The sequence below is a fragment of the Caloenas nicobarica genome, chromosome 1, assembly GCF_036013445.1.
Source record: "Caloenas nicobarica isolate bCalNic1 chromosome 1, bCalNic1.hap1, whole genome shotgun sequence".
In the NCBI taxonomy this organism is placed as follows: Eukaryota; Metazoa; Chordata; class Aves; order Columbiformes; family Columbidae; genus Caloenas; species Caloenas nicobarica.
The window spans coordinates 40,273,083-40,290,471 of record NC_088245.1 but is presented as its reverse complement, the minus strand read 5'-3'; the positions used below and the strand labels follow the sequence as shown (position 1 = coordinate 40,290,471).

General features: G+C 54.2%; 1 protein-coding gene across 2 annotated transcripts; it reads left to right on the top strand.

Moving 5' to 3' along the window:
• The first annotated feature begins 306 nt into the window (after positions 1–306).
• Positions 307–16,351, top strand: PDGFB (platelet derived growth factor subunit B). Of its 2 annotated transcripts, none has more exons than XM_065640357.1 (7): positions 307–1,260; positions 7,670–7,766; positions 10,986–11,069; positions 11,557–11,762; positions 13,487–13,628; positions 14,035–14,200; positions 15,409–16,351. In XM_065640357.1, the coding sequence occupies exons 1-6, from the start codon at positions 1,171–1,173 to the stop codon at positions 14,169–14,171; spliced, it is 756 nt and encodes a 251-aa protein (XP_065496429.1). In that variant the 5' UTR covers positions 307–1,170; the 3' UTR covers positions 14,172–14,200; positions 15,409–16,351. The 2 variants fall into 2 exon arrangements, with proteins under 2 accessions (XP_065496429.1, XP_065496420.1); XM_065640348.1 differs by having other exon boundaries at positions 14,035–14,204.
• The last annotated feature ends 1,038 nt before the right edge of the window (positions 16,352–17,389 follow it).

The window sequence follows — 17,389 nt, the reverse complement described above, 5'->3', positions numbered from 1 at the left end:
CAAACTACCGTACCGGGAACTCCTTTCTTCTTATCTCTTGTCGAGGAGGAAGGAATTTCTGTCCCCATTCCTTATGCGATATTAAAGCCACATTATAGGGGTTATTACAGTGTTAGTAATTTTTAATTAATTTATCATTTAAATTAACACACTTTTTATTTTGTCAGCAATGGACTAGTACTCCCTCACTAGATTTTTCGCCTTGGTCCCCCGCCAAGAGGATGGCAAGTTATGCTCCACCCATCTCCTCTCCTTTATAAAAGGAGCAGCCCTGAGTGCCAGTTTAGTCTTTCTTGCAGCTCGCAGACTAAAATAAAGACCCATCGGCTTGCTCGCTTCCCTCTCAATTTTACCTTTTCTGCCTTTTTTTGCTTGTTTGTTTTCTTTCTCGTTGCAACAGAGCGCAGGAGGCAGCAGCGGCTCTGCTCTGAGGCTTGTCAAGGCTCAGCGCATACACACACACATGCACACAACCCAGAGCAAAAACATTTGCTCTCACCTGTCTCCAAATCCAAAGCAAACCTCAGGTCCAAGCAAACTGCCAACCCTCCGCACAAGAAGGCACCCAAGCCAGAATCTAACCTAAGGGGAAGAAATTAAATGTGCAGCAGCAACTTTTCGCTAAAAAGCAAGCAGGCGTAAGGAAGAAAAGGAGCATTTTAAGAAAATGACATCTTAAGGAAGATTTTGGTTTTGGATTTCACACCAAACTTTGGAACGAAGTTTGTTTTTTTTTTTAATAATTATTATTTTGTGCATCTTTTTCAAAGAACACTGAGTCATTCTTACCTGCATGTAAAATCTTTCACATATATCTATATTTTTAAAAGGAAGAAAATAGAGAAGAAAAATAGCATGTGGACCACCTAGCAGAAGCCAACACCGAAGCATCCCTTGCAGCGAGAGGGACGTAGGCTCTGGATGCGTATAATTTCGAGGGACTGCATTTTTTTTCCACCGGGCTTATGAGATAGCAAGAGAGGCAGGCGAGTCACGGAGAATTACTTCTGCCTCCCCTCACCACCACCTCCTCTCCTGAGGGCTCCTGCAACTCTCGCCCCAGCAGCCCGGCCCGGAGGGGACATGGGAACGCGCGGCGCTCTCCATGCCTGAGGCCGGGCGGCCGCGGGCTCTCTGCGGGAAGCGCTTCCCTCCCGGGGCTCGCCGTCCATGTGCCCGCAGCCGGCGCGGCCTGAAGTCGGCATGAATTTCGGCGTGGTCTTCGCGTTCGTCCTCTCCCTGCCCCTGGCCCGCATGGAGGTGAGTTTCCGCCGCGGGCAGCGGGCGGTGCTGCCGAGCTGCGAGCCCCGGAGCGGGCGGGGGGAGACCGGCGGCGGCGGCGCCTCTCGCCCCGCAGGTGCGGCGGGTGACGCCCGGGGGTGGCGGCGGGGAGCGGAGCGGAGCGGAGCGGAGCGGAGCGGCGGGTCGAGGAGCCGGGGGCGGGCGGCGGCTCTCCTGCGCCTTGCCGAGGGGAGGGCTCGGCGCTAATGGCGGGCAGAGCCGGCCGCCCCCGCGTACGTCCCGGGCTGGAGCCAGCGCCAGGCTGGTGGGGGAGACCAGTCCCGGGGTGCTGCTGGGGAGCCCTGCGGAGCCCGCAGCCTCCTGCCCCGCCGGCAGCTTCGCCCAGCGGCTGCCACCCCGGGGCACAGCACCAGCCGGCGGCTGCGCCCAGCCTCTCACCCCCTCCGGTTATTTTGGCATCACAGTGGCGTGCGTGGGGCAGGGACCGAAGCCTGGTTAGTTGCCACCTCCAGAAAAACACGCTGGGTGAAAACGCCGCCAGGCATCGCCAAGGGGCTGGTGGGGAAAAGGCGGGGGGCTTTCAAAGGGGCGAGGAAGGGGACAGCCTGGCTGGAGACACTGGCACTGGGGTGGCATGGTAATTCGGTAAGGTGTGTTTCTAGCTGGAGTCCTGGGAAGAGGCTGGAAATGAGTGTCTCAGCTTGTCCTGCAGCCCTCCTGCACGCTCTGCGCGGGGGGAGGCCGGGCACAGGGTGGGGGCCAGGTAGTGGATTTGGCTGATGTACATACACCAGCCCCCTTTGGTTTCCCCACATGAAAATCAAAGCCTCTTTCCCCCCTGAGCCATGGTTGAGGAATAGGAGCCCCTAACCCCCAAATCCTTTGACCTCTGCTGCCCTGTTTCATCAACTGATGGTGAGCAGATTGAGGGGATCAGAAAGCCCCTAACATTTACTCACAGCGCTCGGTTACCGCTTCAGCTCCATCCAAAGTGGATGGATATAACCCATGGGTTATATCTGCAGCTTGGGAACTGTCAGGGGCAGGATATATCCTTCTACCAAGACTTTCCTCCCTTTGCATCATTTCTTTCTCTTCCTTCCTCATTTTGAAGCAGCCCCTCTTGTGGGCGGCAGGGAAAGGGTTGGGTACGAAGCATCACATCACCTCCTCATGGGCCCATCTTGCCCTTGCCCAAGCCGCAAAGGGAAGCAGTTAGAGCTGTGGGCTGCCCAGTGGTTATGTTTGTTTTGGGCAGAGGATGGTATTTCCTCTGTGGGTGGCTCAGATCTCTTTCTCCTGTGCAACGTGAAACATCAGCTATGGTTGGCGCTGGGGAAGGGTGAAGATGGAAGTGTCTGATCCCAGGGGGCTGTTATTCTGTGCTGGAATCCCATTAAAAGACTGCACAGCTCTATGGCAGCCTAGTAGGGTTAGAGTTTGGGAATTCTGGCTCTAGGTTTCTTGAGAGGAATTGTGCTATTCATCATTTTATGACCAGAGAACCAAGAAGGTTTCTGCTTGGGTAGATACTTCCACCTGCAGCTGGTCCCCACATCCACGTTGAGGGCATTGTGTTCTGCACCAGGTGCATACCACACAACTCCTACCAGGTTGCTGAGCCACAGTCATCCTCTGAAAGGGACTTGCACCTCCTTCCCAGCCCTGCAGGAGAAGGTGCACGGTGAATGGCAGCTCACCCTGATCAGCAGAGGCCTGAACCAGGAGGTGGAACCTCCTGAGTCCCTCTCCCTCTTCGATCACACCCATCTGGAGCTGGAGGGCCCTGGAGCTCTTCCAGCAGGAGGGAGTACGTGCCTCAGAGGGAAGGTATTTGCCGGTTGGGAAGCGAGGATGCTAAAACCATTTGCATTTGCCCTGCGGGCTGTAATAGTTGCCTTGCAACATTTACAGAGTTGGGCTGAGCCCGGTGTGGTTGCGCTGGGGTGAAGCCCCACTGTCAGGGCTTTCTGGAATTCCCGAGGAATGAGGTGCAGCTGGGCGCTTGCTTGTAACCCCAACCCAGCTCCGCATCACATCTTCCTGGTGCAAGGCTCCGGGGCTCTTCCCGAGTCTTCTTAGCATGAGGTGGTGACAAGGACAAAGCAGTGGAAGGCGGGGTGGATGACATGTCCGGGGTGAGTGAGCTCGTGGAAGGAACCGGGCGAGTCGTCCCTGCCTCCCCCTCACCATCAGCTGATGTGCGGCAGCAGGAGGGAATGACAGTGGTTCCTGAGCTGTTTCCAATGCTGCCAGCACCCAGCCGGTCCCGGGGGGTGGAAATGCCTCCAGCCCTCGAAGGGGAGGTGTGGGAGGTGTGTGGAGGAGCGGGGTGGGGCAGCGGAGTCCCCCTTGAAATGGGAAAAGGGTGTGTAGGTCTGGATGTATTTTAGGAACGTGGACTAGATCAAACGTTAAATTTGATTCTTTTAAGGGAGGAAAACGTAAGCCACCGTCCCACGTGGAAGGGGCTCGTGTGAGGAGGGTTGTGCCTGTTGTGGGGTGAGGCATGTGTGGGTGTCAGGGTCCCCCTGTAGCCAGGAGTGGTGCTGGGAGGGTGGAAGCCCCGTGCCAGGGGAACAAGAGCCTCTGGGGTTCAGCGGGCCTGTGGCAGGTGCTGCCAGTCTTGCTGTCTGCCAGGGAATGCAGCAGAGTCTCCCCTCAGGGTCCTCACGTCAGCTTCAGAGGGAATTAAAAAATGCTGTTTGTTTGGGGTTTTTTTTTGCCTGGTTGATCATTCAAGACCCTGCTGCCAAGATCCCTTGCCACGGTCTGTGTGGAGGTTCTCAGGAAAGTCCTCCTCTCCTGGGCAGAGGAGCAGATAGCTGGGTGCTTCCCTGCCCTGGGCTGGTGGTGCTGCTACCCTTCTGGCCTTCCGTGTGCAGTCACACGTGGGTGTGTAGACACACCACCCAAAAAAAGAGGACTGGAGGAGTCCTCACCTTGGGAGTGTCCTTGTCTGGTTTCTTTGAGCCCTGAGGGTCTGCCTTCCCTGCCAGTTGCACAATCCTTGCTCCCTCCTCCTCTGTATCTGCTGTGCTACCAAGAAAGACACACCTTCGGGCAAGACTCTGAAACCCGTGCCTGTGAAGAGCTGGAGGGAGGGCTGGAGCACAGCCCTGCATATTCCCTGTGTCACCTCGGCAGCAGCTGGTCACAAGGGGACCTTTCGGCAGCCCTGGCGCTCAGATCATCTATTTGCAGAAAGCTGCAGAGGCAGTGGATGGTGAGGTTAGGGAGGAGGCTGATTCTGGGGAGCAGGGACAGGAGGACTGTCATGTTTGCAGGGTTTGCAGCAGCCGAACGGCACTGCTGACGTCTGGGAGGAGGGAGGCAAAGCTGACGTGCCCAGAGGTCCCGGCGTCACAACCACGGCGCAGAGCGGCTGCCGGGCGGGCAGGGCCCCCGCCCGGGTGCTCCGCTGCCTTGTCTCAGGTGTGCCCTGGATCTCGCCCCCCAGGTGCCGGCAGCCAGGAGAAGGGGAGCGGATGTCGCTGCTGGGGACTGGCGGAGTGGGGGGTGCCCCTGTGGTTCAGGGGAGAGCCAGGCACTGGGTGCAGAAGGACGGAGGGAGGGAAGAATAAACTTACTTTCTTCTAGGAATTCAGGGCCTCGCAGGATTACAAGGCCAGGCCTTGGGGCTCTTGACAGCCAGCCAGGAGTCCATTGAGACAAAAGTCTTCTTTGATCTGCCGCACAGTTAAAAAAGGAGATTGTTAACCTGTGTTAGACAAATAACTCCAGAGGAGCTGCTAAGCAGGAGCAGCGCCAGCTGCTCGGGCTGCTCTGTTGGGGATCCCACCTCCTGCATTGCTCCTCTACCTTCTGACCCCATGGGATCAGGCGGAGGTGGCTGGTGGACCTCAGCTTCCCTGTGTCCCATTCCCACCGAGGGCCTTGGTGTGTGCGGTGCCCTGATCTCAGAGCTTCCCAGGCACAGGGCTGGGATGGGGGGCCAGAGACATGGCTGTTCCAAATCACAGACCCCAAAGGGAGCGAGGAAGAGCCGTGCAGCTCAGGTCTGCCTGGCTGCTCTTAGGCCAGCCTTGGACACGGCTCTGCAGCACGAGACGAAAATAAGGAGCTTCACAGGCTTGCAGTTGTCACTGGCAGAGCTCACAAACCCCAGAGAGCAGGACAGGATTATGAGCCATGTGGGCTGGTGATACGCCACAGCCATGCTGATAGTATCTGCAACAAGAAAATATTTGCGCCTAAAACTGCTGTTGTGGGCAGAGAGTGGAGCTTATTCCCACAGGCAGTCTCCAGCAATCCATCTCTTGAGGGCCTGTATTTGCAGTCCCTGGCTCATGTCTGTTCCCCCTGCTCAGTTAGCAAGGTGACACCTCCCAGCTCGCCTCCAAAGTCACCGAGCCTCGTAACACCTGCCCACGCTCTCCCCTAGCAAGTGCCGGAGTTTAAAATCAAGTTCCATTTCCTACATGTATTAAGTGTCAGGAAGGACCAAGGGCATCCGTGCAAGGCAGCATTTGTACACAAATGTGTTTGGCTGACAGGTGCAAACATTAAAAGCCTGCAATTTCACCGCTCAGTGCTGGGCTCTGGCTGCAAGTACTGGGAATTGCAAATGATCCCTTTTCCAGTAAACGCCGTGTGTGTGTCGCGAGGCAGGGAAGTGCTGCAGAGCCTCTCCAGCGCTGGGCTGTTGGTCCTACTCTTCCTCACGCAGCAGGAGTTGTCAGAAGGCATCCTCATTTCGCAGCTACTCAGTGATCCCTGAATTATACAAGTCTCTCTCTGGCTGTGCATTCATCACTGACACTGCTTCCCTCTCCCTCTGAGACTGAGGAAGTAATGCCCGGGGATGTAAAATCTGCTTTTTGCTGCAGGCGGACAGCCAGCTCTGTGGTGAGATGTGACAGGGACGGAGTGGGGCAGAGAGGCTCGATCTGACTTGAGCTCTCTGGCGGATCTGGCTGCGGAGGTTTAAGACGCGTTAGCGTTGTCTGCTCTGCAGCTACCCCGGGAGGCTTCTGCCCATGCCTTGGGCTGCAGCAGCCTTCAAGCCACCGCGTCCTAGTTTAAGTTATAGTCTTAGAGGCTGGGCTAGCAGGGCTGAGGAGGGAGCACTGTTAGTGGAGGCGAAGGGCGGGTGGCCAAGGGACCAGCATGTCTGGGAGGATGCCAGGTTCAAGCAGCCATGCAAAAGTGGCTGCAGGTTTGGGCTGAAGCCCTCAAGCTTTAAAAGCCAGCATTTAACCACCTGCCCGGTGGTTTCCCTCGACCCCAAGCGGAAGGGAAATGAAGGCAGACGGGAGGGTAATAGCCTTGTGCTGGAAGGACCACACACATGCGACCAACTGCCCATAAAAACCTGCAGGAAAATCCCTGCGTTTCACAAGCGCACGAGCCAAGTCCTCCTCTCAGTTACAGGGGCATGTGTAGGGCTGCATCTCAGCACCCGGCTGAAAGAGCAGATTTTCCGCATGAGTAGCCCTGAAAGAAGAGAGCTAGGAGCTAAGCAAACACTTTGGCCAGCACTTTCCCCTGTCTCTTTTTCTAGTCTTTCGGAAGTATGTTTTAATCAGTGCTTGCTTTCCCACACTGCTCCTTTGTAGTTAAGTGCTGTCACTGGGGCCCACTCAAGTCTGGTGCCAGGGTAAAATTCCCAAGAGATTGATGGCGTTGCACCTGCCTGCACGAACCCTGAACTTGACCCATCGTCTGATGCCTATAAACCTGCTTACTTAAGGTTTTTTGGCACTGGGGTGCAAAGACATCCAAACTCCCATGTGTTTTCTTTATCCAAATCAGCTCCTCAGCCCACCTCAAACAGCCTTTCATGTCCTCCCTGCAGCATTTGTGGTTTCACCGCAGGCTCACGCCGGAGCAGCTTCAGCTGTGAAGGTCAATCTTCCTCTCCACCCCCCCCACCCTTTTTTTTTTTTTTTAAGAGTATGCAAATGATGTATAATATTGGGCCGCTGTGGTTTGAAAACACGCGCACGCACACGCACATCCACACGATATCTGACAAAGCCTGTGAGGGAGTTTCATAACAGAGGGAAATATTGCGAAGGTTTTATCTGATAGCGTAAGGGAAGTCTGTTAAAACGCCTTTACTGCGGGCAGCAGGAACGAGAGGCCACCTGGAGAAGTCATAGAGCACCGGAGAAGGAAGCCTTGCTGGCTGCTTGCATAGCTTTTGGGGCTCTGCTGTGTAGCCCAGGCATTTTTTTGGCTTTTCAGTCTCCTGACCACTTTTTGAGAGGCAGCAAGATGAGCTGTCTTGCTTTTGCTCAGGTTTCAGGCTCATGCCTTCATGAGGGTGCCTTTGCATTTGGCTGGTTCTGTTGTGCCTCCTCTGTGCTCCCATTCCACCCAACTCCCGCTCTGTGACACAGTATTTGCAGATCACCTCTCTAACGCTTGTTTCTCCCCTTCTTTTCTTTTTGTCATCTGGCAGGGGGACCCCATACCTGAAGACATTTACGAGATTTTGGGTGGCAGCTCAGTGCGCTCCATCAGTGACCTCCAGCGTGCCCTGCGGATAGACTCCGTAGGTAAATCTCCTCTTCACCAAGCACTCCTCTATTTTTTCTTAAATCTTTAGGGGAGGGGGAGGGGATATTCTGTTTTCCAGCAGGCACACTATCAACAGATCTCATTGTAAATATAGGAACCACTCAGGACCCCAAATTTGGCTATTTACAGACCTAGCCCCCCTGAAACCTGTGGGAGCTGGGCAGCTAGATGCATTTTTAGATCTCTTCCTAACTGCCTAGCCTATCGAGGGACACAGGCTTCCAAAAATAATAAGAGATGGGCAAGGTGAGTGCAAGGAACTGAGGTCAGCACTTTTTACCCTGGAAGATCCACAGTCAGCACGGCTTGAACTGGCCAAGGATAAGTTTAGGAGGTGGAGAAATGGGAGGTGGAAATAGAGTGATAGAAGAGGAGAGGGCCGAGTGGGTTCAGGTTTAGCATCCACAAAAGGCCCTGGGCTCCCAGAGGCTCTCAAGACGGGAGCAGCAGAGCCCGTGTCCGTGGGTGCGATACGGGACGGGGGCTTAGCCAGGGTAGCGCCGCTTCACCTCCTGCCCCTGGATCGGAGCTCCGGGGGCTGCGATGCCTGGGGTCACTTGGCCGGGGCTGAGGGCAGCGAGCAGCGGGAGCGGCGAAGCGTGGAGGGGTCGGCACGTGTGGGAATTGGAGCACGCGCCGCGGCGGCTGGGCTGGCCCAGGAATTTATTTATAAACGGTCTCTTCAGAGCAAATTCCTTTCTATTCTAACTCTGCTCCCGCCCGTCGTCCCCCGGCCCCCCCAGCTCGCCTTCTCTCTCGTGTTTTGTCTGTTTGGAGCTTTGTAATCCTTGCCGAGACACTATCTACGGGGGAACAGAATTTCCTGCTTTTGTTTCCTATGCCAGTCCAACCACTGGCGCAGTCTCAAAAGCATTCCCGCTGCCTTTCAAAACGGCCCTGGAGGGGCAGGGGGGGGAAAGCGAAGGGGAGGGCACCAGCTGCGTTCTGCTATTGTTTGCCTTAGAAAGAGGCGACGAGGCTCCCCACCACCGCCACAGCCGCTCCCTGCCCTCAGCAGTTCCCTCCTCCTCATCCACGAGCCACACAATGGGGCAACTTCCAAAATTAGCTGGGCTGGATTGTCCCAGGCTGGTCCCCCCCACCCCAACCCTCTTCAGGGCTGACCCGGGGTGTAGAAGGACAACCTGGGGGAGGGAGGGACCCAGTTTTCAATAGGAGATTTGTTTCAAGTCAACAGTTGTTGCTATTTTTTTTCCCTCTCCTCTCATCAATTCAACCTCTGCGCAAAAGGCAGCCCCCACCCTTGTTTGATAAAATGCCAGGCGGCACAGGATGGAGGGGTGGAGAAGGAGCCACTGAGAAGATGCGTGCAGTCTGTCATGTCCCATTGTCTAAGGAACAGATACATCTATATCGCGGTTACTAACCACCCTCACGGTTAAGAAACAAAATGTGCTTCTCTTATTGGCCTGAAAAGCCCAGGGGTATGGGAGAAGGCTGCCAAGCTTTCCGTCACTGGTTCCACCTCAGGTCCCAGATGGGAAAGGCTGGTCAGGGTAACAGAAAATGGTCCAGTGAAGCTATATCTTTATTGCACCCTGTGGCTCTCATCTGCTGCCAGGTAGTGACTGAGAGGCATCAACATTTGCTTGCCCTGTGTAGACTTACTGTATTAGTAAATAATGGTATTAGCAAAATAATCCCAAAGCAACTGGAGCTATTCCCTGTGCTCTCTGCACACCCTCTATGTGTCACAGCTGCTGTCGTCCTCTGACTGGACAGGGAGCCAGAATTAGGCAGCTCCAGGAGGCAGGTCAGCTGAGATATTGCTCTCCTGACCTTAAATGCTACTGCAGACCAACAACAGAGGTGTGTAGAGTCAGAGTCATCTCCCTTAACTGCGGCTGCCTGCAAAGCAGGCATGACGGTCTAAGCCAGTCATCCAGACACCCTCTCTAACCCCTGGATAACTATATGGCCTTCTAGAGCGTGAACCACCAGAGCTCAGATTTTGGGTGTCTGCCTCAGGGCAAGAGGAACGGCATCCTATAATTGATCACAGCTCTCCAGCCACTTTAAAGGGTTTCTGTCTGTCCACCTCATCTGTAGGTGTTGACTGCACAGGCACACAATTCCTACCTCACGAATACAGCCTCTGTGCACTCATACCAAATCCTTCAGCAGTTGCCTCAGAGCTGAACCCCACTCCCCGTTATACGAGGGTTGTGCTAGGGCAGGACTGAGGAAGAGGGATGGAACATGATAGGTATGGGAAGTCTGTTCCACTGCTCATCTGATAAACAGAGATCTTCCACTGGCCCCAAATTCCCTTTAAGAAAATTGCTCCCTTGATGCTGACGTCCATTCAGCTTCCTTCAGCTGCTAAAGCAGGTCCGAGAAGGAAAGAGCCGTGGCTGGGTGGGAGCTATCTCTGAGCGCGGCCATTGTCCAGAGCTCAGGAGGGGCTGTGCGTTGGAGTGCTCCGTGGGGACTGCGGGCATTTCTCTATTCAGCGCTTCCTATGGGAAAAAGCAGTGGGGTGGGAGGGAACTGCTCAGGGTTGGCCTGAATGCTTTCTGCCTTCCTCTCCCATCGCCGACTGAGCTACCTCCAGATCCTGTGGCTTACCTTAGGGTAGGATAGGGGAAAAGCCATTTCAACTTTATTTTTCTGTTCTTATGTCAAAAAACTGACTCTAACCTAGAGCAGTTGCGGTAGGTTGGGGAGAGAAAGCAAGCACCCCACCTCCCACCCGTCATCCTTTTCACCTGCCCCCTCATGCCCCAGCTCTCCCAGTCCCAAGCCACCCATCAAGGCACCTCAGCGTTATATACCAAACTTTCTTCTGGTCCCATCCAGTCTTTGATGCTTCTTGTTGTATCCTGATCTCAGCCGGCTGATCTGAATCCCCCTGTTAATCCTGTCTGACACCAGAAAGCGCTGCTGTAGGCCTTGTCACTCTTGATCTGGAGTTTTCCACCCCCAGACCTGACCGGGACACCTCTTTCATGATGGGCTTGTTGCTTTGAGCTGCCTAGTCTGAGCCAAGAGCAAACCTAGAGTCTCCGTGCCCCAGCACAACTGTGACCTTGCTGGTGGATTTACACATAGCACCATGTACTGAGGCTGTGGCTTATCCCACGTCTCTGCTCTCTGCCCGATGAGCAGAGCAGAAGTGGCTGCTGTCTTCTCTTGCCTCTACGTGACGCTATGAGGTCACGTCTTTTCCTTTGCAGAGGAGGATAGCTCGAACCTGGAACTGAATGCAACTCAGCCTGGTCAAAACCCCGTGGCCCTGTCTCGAGAGCGACGAAGCCTAGGTGAGCCGGGGGTGTTGCACCTTGCGATTGTTGGAGCACTCGCCTGAGAAGCTGTGGTGGTTGCATATGCATGTCTGAGATACGCACGTGTGGGGGTAGAGGTTGTAGTGCACATGGATGTGTGGGCAGATGAGAAGGAGGGTCTGTGCCTTGCATAGGAGCTGGGTGTTACACTCCAGGAGGGCAGGAGAGGGAGTCCAGAGCTCTGTAAGCTGCTCTGCTTTAAATCCCTTTGGTGCTGATTTGCTCTAAAGAAGTGCCATCTTCTGCCTAGGACGGCCGCTGCAGTGAGAAGCATCTTTTTACTGTGGGCTCCTCCACAGGGCGCAGCAGGGAGGGAGCTGGAGGGGTGGGAGAAAGAGAAGGAACATGTGTGTATGTGTGAGAGCTGTGTGGGGTCTTTCTCTCCCAGTAGAGGTGGCTGCAGAAGGCTGGTAACAGCTGCAAAGCCTGTTTCATCTCTCCTTCTTCTCTTGGCCCTCCATAGATGCTCTGGCAGCAGCAGAGCCAGCTGTCCTGGCGGAGTGCAAGACGCGGGAGGTGGTCTTTGAAATCTCCCGCAACATGGTGGACAGCACCAACGCCAACTTTGTGGTGTGGCCGCCCTGCGTGGAGGTGCAGCGCTGCTCCGGCTGTTGCAACAACCGCAACGTGCAGTGCCGCCCCACGCAGATCCGCGTCCGGCACGTCCAGGTAAGGGAGATGCCTCCTGCTGCTCCCTCCTCCCGCAGCCCACCTCCATCCCTAGCCCCCAGAACCAAAACCACAGCGGCTCCCGGGTGCAAGGCCCACACTGCCGCCTCACACCGGCTCTGCGGTCACGTCTCCTGCGTTAGCCACGCAGCGCTGCAGCCTCTGGCGCGGGGTGACGTCCGCGCCGGCTGCTCGGAGCGCTGGTGCTGTCCAGCAGCTGGGGACTGTCACCGTCGCAGAGCTACGGGACACCGTCCCCAGCTGCAGCTCCACTCCACGGCTATTTCTGTGCCGGGAGGCGGCCTTGGCTGCTGTGTTAGAGCAGAAGAAACAGGACCGTTTCATCGCGGGAACTGTTTTTGATGCAAAAAGAGGAGGGCTGGCAGTGTCAGCGCTCCATCCCCACGCTGCTGCCACAGCTTCTTCCCAAGACACACACTGGAGCAGCTTCTCCTCTTTCTCAGCCCCACAGTTACCTCTTGACCCACTCCAGCAGCAAGCAGACACCTGACGGCTAACCTCTTGCTCTGATCCTGCCCTCCTCACAGCCACCAGCGATCTCCTCACAGCTTCCTCCCAGACAGCTTGTTTAAAAATAATACTCATCCCGTACTAAACCTCTGCCTGAGCCGTAAGAGACTCCCCCAGGCAGGCGGCAGAGGTTGGCTGGGAGAAGTTGTATTCACACAGCCCTTTTCATCAGGAAATTCCTTTCTCAGAAAAGCCAAGCCAAATGAGGGAAAAATGGGGGGGAACAGGAGTTGTTTTTGTGGAAAAAAACAAGTGAGAGGTCAAAAGCCAGCCTGAAAAAGTGACCTGGAAATGGTTTCTTTGAGGACAGAGGTCTCTCTATTGTTTGGCTGGAAGTGTTTGTCTAGTGAGCAGCGTGTGGTCTGAAGCGTGTGGAGTGGGCTTTCAAGGAAAGATAAACAGCCTGGCTGCTCCTGCGCTGCCTGAGGGATGCTGCTGGGGGCAGTGGGTTTAGAGGAATTCGATCCCAGACGCGCGGCTGAGCAAGTAATTTTAGCTTGCGGAGCACTTGAGGGACCGCGGTCTTGTTAGATAAGCTGAGTGGGGTCAGGCCCGGCTGCTCCTGGAGCGGGAGGACGCCTTAGGAAGCGGGTGCCCTGCGGTGGGGTGTGGAGCCCTGAGTCTTCCCTCTGAGTCAGCACTAGCGGAGAGTCCGAGGGAATTTCCAGAGCGCCGCCTTCCCCGCGGAACACAGAGCTGAGGGCTTCAGCCCTGCCAGTCATGAAAGAGCTTGAGACAAATTCAGACAGGCCTCAGCAGAGCTGGCGAGGCCACGATTGCTTGCATCGGGCCCGAGTTTTTCTCCTTTTGCCCTTCCTGTAGGATCCTGTGGGAATTAATTCTGGTTGCCCCCAGGTCTCTGCCATCACAGGCTGTCAGAAACAGGCCAGCATGTTCTGCACGTCCCATGTTTCTGTCTGCGATCAACCAGTCAACCTGCTTCAGCAGCGGCAGTAGTTAGGAACGGGGGAAACAACCAGTCACATCCGAGCTTGCCTGGTCTAGGTCTGCTCTGCTGGTGTGTACAGAAATATCTGCCATACACACCAGCCACGAACTTGAACCGTGCTCTATAAACTGCCTTCTGACCCTTTAGGAAGAAAACCAGTACTGAAGCATACCAACACTGATTATTTTCACAGAGTGGGAGCTACAGCTGTATTCATCTCTGTGTGCCTCTGTCTTCCAAATAGGTGAACAAAATCGAATTTGTCCAGAGGAAGCCAAAATTCAAAAAAGTCGTCGTGCCTTTGGAGGACCATGTGCAGTGTCGGTGCGAAGCCGTGTCCCGTCAGCCCCCCCGGAACAGCCGGCCAGGGCCACGTGAACAGAGACGTAAGGATCTTGGAGTTAGTAGAGCAGAGGGAGGGGTGCGAAGAGAGGCTGGGAAGAGGGGCAAGAGCCCTCCGCTGGTTTAAATCTGCTTAACTCCAGTGAATCCCATGGGCCTTCACTGGTTTATACCAGCCAAGGGACCTTTCCCAGGATGTCTGCCTGCCAGCAAGGGGATGGAACCGAAGGGAATGAAGGAGGGGAAGGTGAGAGGTGAAGGGAAGGGACAAGGGGACAAGTGAGAGGGCAGAGACTGTGGAGAACAGAGGATGAGGGACAGAAGAACGGAAGAAGGAGGCCTTCTGGCCCTCCTGTTGCAGAGTTCTTTGTTGATAATGGGTGAGGAAAGATATTTCGACATGACCCGGCTGCCCCTCACTGTACAGACACTCTCTCCTCTGTTTGGCAGGCTCGTCACCGTCCTTCACCACAGCCGCTGTGTCACAGAGGCAGCGAGTACGCCGGCCGCCGGCACAGAAGAGGAAACATAAGAAGTACAAGCATGTCAACGATAAGAAAGTGCTGAAAGAAATCCTCGTAGCATAGAAGTGCTGGCAGGGGAGAGAGAGCACAAGGCAGGTAACAGCAAGCTGCTTTTCTAGTTAGGAGCAATGCTCTCCCGGGACACGGTTCTGCCTGAGCAGCTCGGACGCTTTGCACAGCACCAGCTGCTCATTCAACGTGGGGCTACTGCAGGGCCTGGGCGTCATAAAACCGGGGCTGAAGGGGAAGGACTAGGCTGGGACCCAGGGCATGCACTTTATTTATAGCTTTAGGGTTCTTCACAGAGGTGGAAGGATTGTGCTGCAACCCTGCTTGCTCTTGGGCCTGCCCTCTCTGCCTCTCTTCCAGGCAGAGAGTGAGCCTGACTTCTCTCTGCACCTAAGTCCCACTCGGGGTCCACATAATTAATCTCTTCTGTGAAGCAACTCCTGTTCTCCTTTCTCTATTGATTCTCCATTGAAAGCAGAGAATTATCGTTGCTCTGGGGATCCGTTTTCCTTTTATTTCATTAGATGCGTTGGCAGAAAGACTGAAAAGAAAAGCAGCAACGCTTTTGGTTCGTCTTTCTCCTAGTGGGAAGCCTGTGTGCATAAGAAAGGTCATACCAGGGGAAAGGAGAACTGGAATCTCTGGCAAGAGATCTGGACTTCATCAGTCCAGGGCCTGATTCTTCTCTCCCTGACTTGTGTAAACAGGAGTAATTCCCTTGTCATCAGAAGAATTTCAGTGCTACAAGGGAAAGGAAAATAAGCCCCAGTTCCTTGTGAGAGAGGGGAAGGTGCAGAAAAGAAAGAGTAGCCAGGACATAGACCTGGGGGGCTGAATTTAGAGAGAGGTGGCACAGCCTGACAGGGAAAGCCCCATCCCGTGATTCAGCAATTCCAGCCCCTCGAACGAGCCCAGGCCGCTTGCTTCGCATCCGCTTCCCCTCGCCTCGGGAGACGGGGACGAGGGGCTTCCATGGCATGTGAGGAGCTGGGGATGAGGGGCACCAGGCAGTGTCATGGGATTGGCATTCCCACGCTTAGCACAACGGGGGCTCTGATTATCCCAGGATCCTCCTGGCCAGCCCAGCGTTCCCAGGGTAGAAATAATGCAAACTCATGCAAATCTCAGCTCTGTCCAGGGGAAAAAATAGAGAAGGTCAAAAGCCCTCCTAGTCTTCTAATCTGGCACTTGGACACGAACATTTCCAGAGGGGAAAACGGGAGAGGAGGGGAGTTGCAGGGGGAGAGGGTTACATATTCTAATGCAGTGTCTGTTTTTGTTTCTCTTCCAGGTTTATTTAATATATTTGCTGTATTGCCCCCATGGGGTCCTTGGAGTGATAACTTTTCCTCTTTGTCCGTCTGCCTCGACGTCTGATTCAGACAGCAAATGGTGCTTCCCTTTCCATCAGTGGACCTTCTCCCACCAAAGCCTCTCCTTTCTTTCATTTATTAGCATAATTTTAAAGTTTTACACAAAAAAAAGGACGAACATGACCTATATATATATATATATATATCAGAAAAGAACAAAGTACAAATAAAACCATGAACCCCAACAGCCACAACATGCAACAAGGACAGGACAATGCCTTCCCTGCTCCAGAGGACAGGATGGGAAACGTGAAAAGGAAAGTGGGTCCAATTTCTTCCGAGGGGAGGAGAAAAACAAATGGACAGAGGGTGGAAGGGGAATATTCTCCCTTCCCCTCGTGTTTCTGGTAAGGCTGGGGGGCCCGGCAGAGATCAACACTTGCACCGGACCTACGTTTTGAAAACAGGCATATCTCAGATTGCGAGTGGCAACCAATGATGGAAAATGCACTAAGGACTTTTATCACCCTACCTGGACAGATATATATATTTTTAACGTGCGTGTGTATATTTTATTTTAAAAAAGAAAAACCAAAACCACTAAGATATACAACATCTCGGGGAACAGAACAACAACAACAAAAACCCACCACAAAACAAAACAAAGAAGCCAAATGCATTCCCCTGCTCCTTTCCCCTCCTGCTCCTGGTGCTGACTGGAAGGTGTTTAGATCATGGGGAAGGAGCAGAGGGCGGCAGAATCGTCTCCACACTCCTGGCCCCTGCCAAGAGGAGCCTCTTTGCACATGCTGGTGGAGAATTCAACTTTCCAGGCTCGGACTCTGATTATTTTTTAAATTCACTCTGTATGTGTGCGCGTGTATATCTGTGTATATGTGTGTATATATATATATACGTGTGCGTGCGTGTGTGTATGTGTATTTATACATACATATATAAATATATATATATATATGTTCTTAAATGGATTTCATTCCCCAGTGGCAGGAAGCTCGGAGGCATGTGCGTGCATCGGCGTTGTTGGGCTGGCAGAAAAGCCCAGTGTTACTGCAACGTGCCTGCGAGGCCCGGCACGGGACAGGCAGAGACATCATCTGATCTCTCTCCGTCTTGTTGCCCTTTTCTCTCCCTCCCCACCAACCTCCCAGCACAACTTCCTTGCAGGAGGTGAAGCGGCACCACGATGAGACCAGCAACAGCCAAACTTAGAAGCATGACTTAATCTCAGTGAGCTGTCCTTGCCTGCGCTGTGGTCCTGAAAGCAGAATCATGTCATTCCCCTGAGGGTTTTAACCCCTTCACGGTGTCCTGCGCACCCTTCGCTGTTCTCTCTGTGCCAACGTCCCCACATGTCCCATCTTTTCTCCTCACCTTTTCTCTCTCACATTCCTTCTGGATTTTCCCCCTTAGATGGTACCAGCCCATCTAACTTGCGAGTTGGTCCAAGATGTAGCAGCTGTGTGTAGGTATAGAGAAAGAAATGAGGATGTTCTCTGCAGTTGGCAGCAGCCGTCTGAGACAGAAGTGAGCTCTTCTAAATGAGGAGGACTCAGAGAATGACTGGAGGGTCAGTTGTAGAGTCCTTGCTCCAGAGGAGGGAGGGCTCTGCAGTCAGGGGCTATTTCTGCACCCCTAGTACTCAGTCACCGTTAGCAGAAATGTTACGCATGACGGGAATTTGCAGTGTCACCTTGGTGTCCTGGCGCAGTGCTGGGCACTACAGAGTTACGCATGCAGAAAATGCCTGCCCGGAGCTGGCGTGGCAGTGCTCCCCTTCCCCTCCTGCCTCCAGCTGCTGCTCCCCTTGCACACACACACCCCTGTTGTGGGGCAAAGCCCTGGAGGGAGCCAGGGGAAGGGGGTGAAGCCACAACCTGGAGCTGTTACAGATCACAGAGGGATGCAGCCTTTGCGTCCTGCAAGCCCAGAGCACTTCTC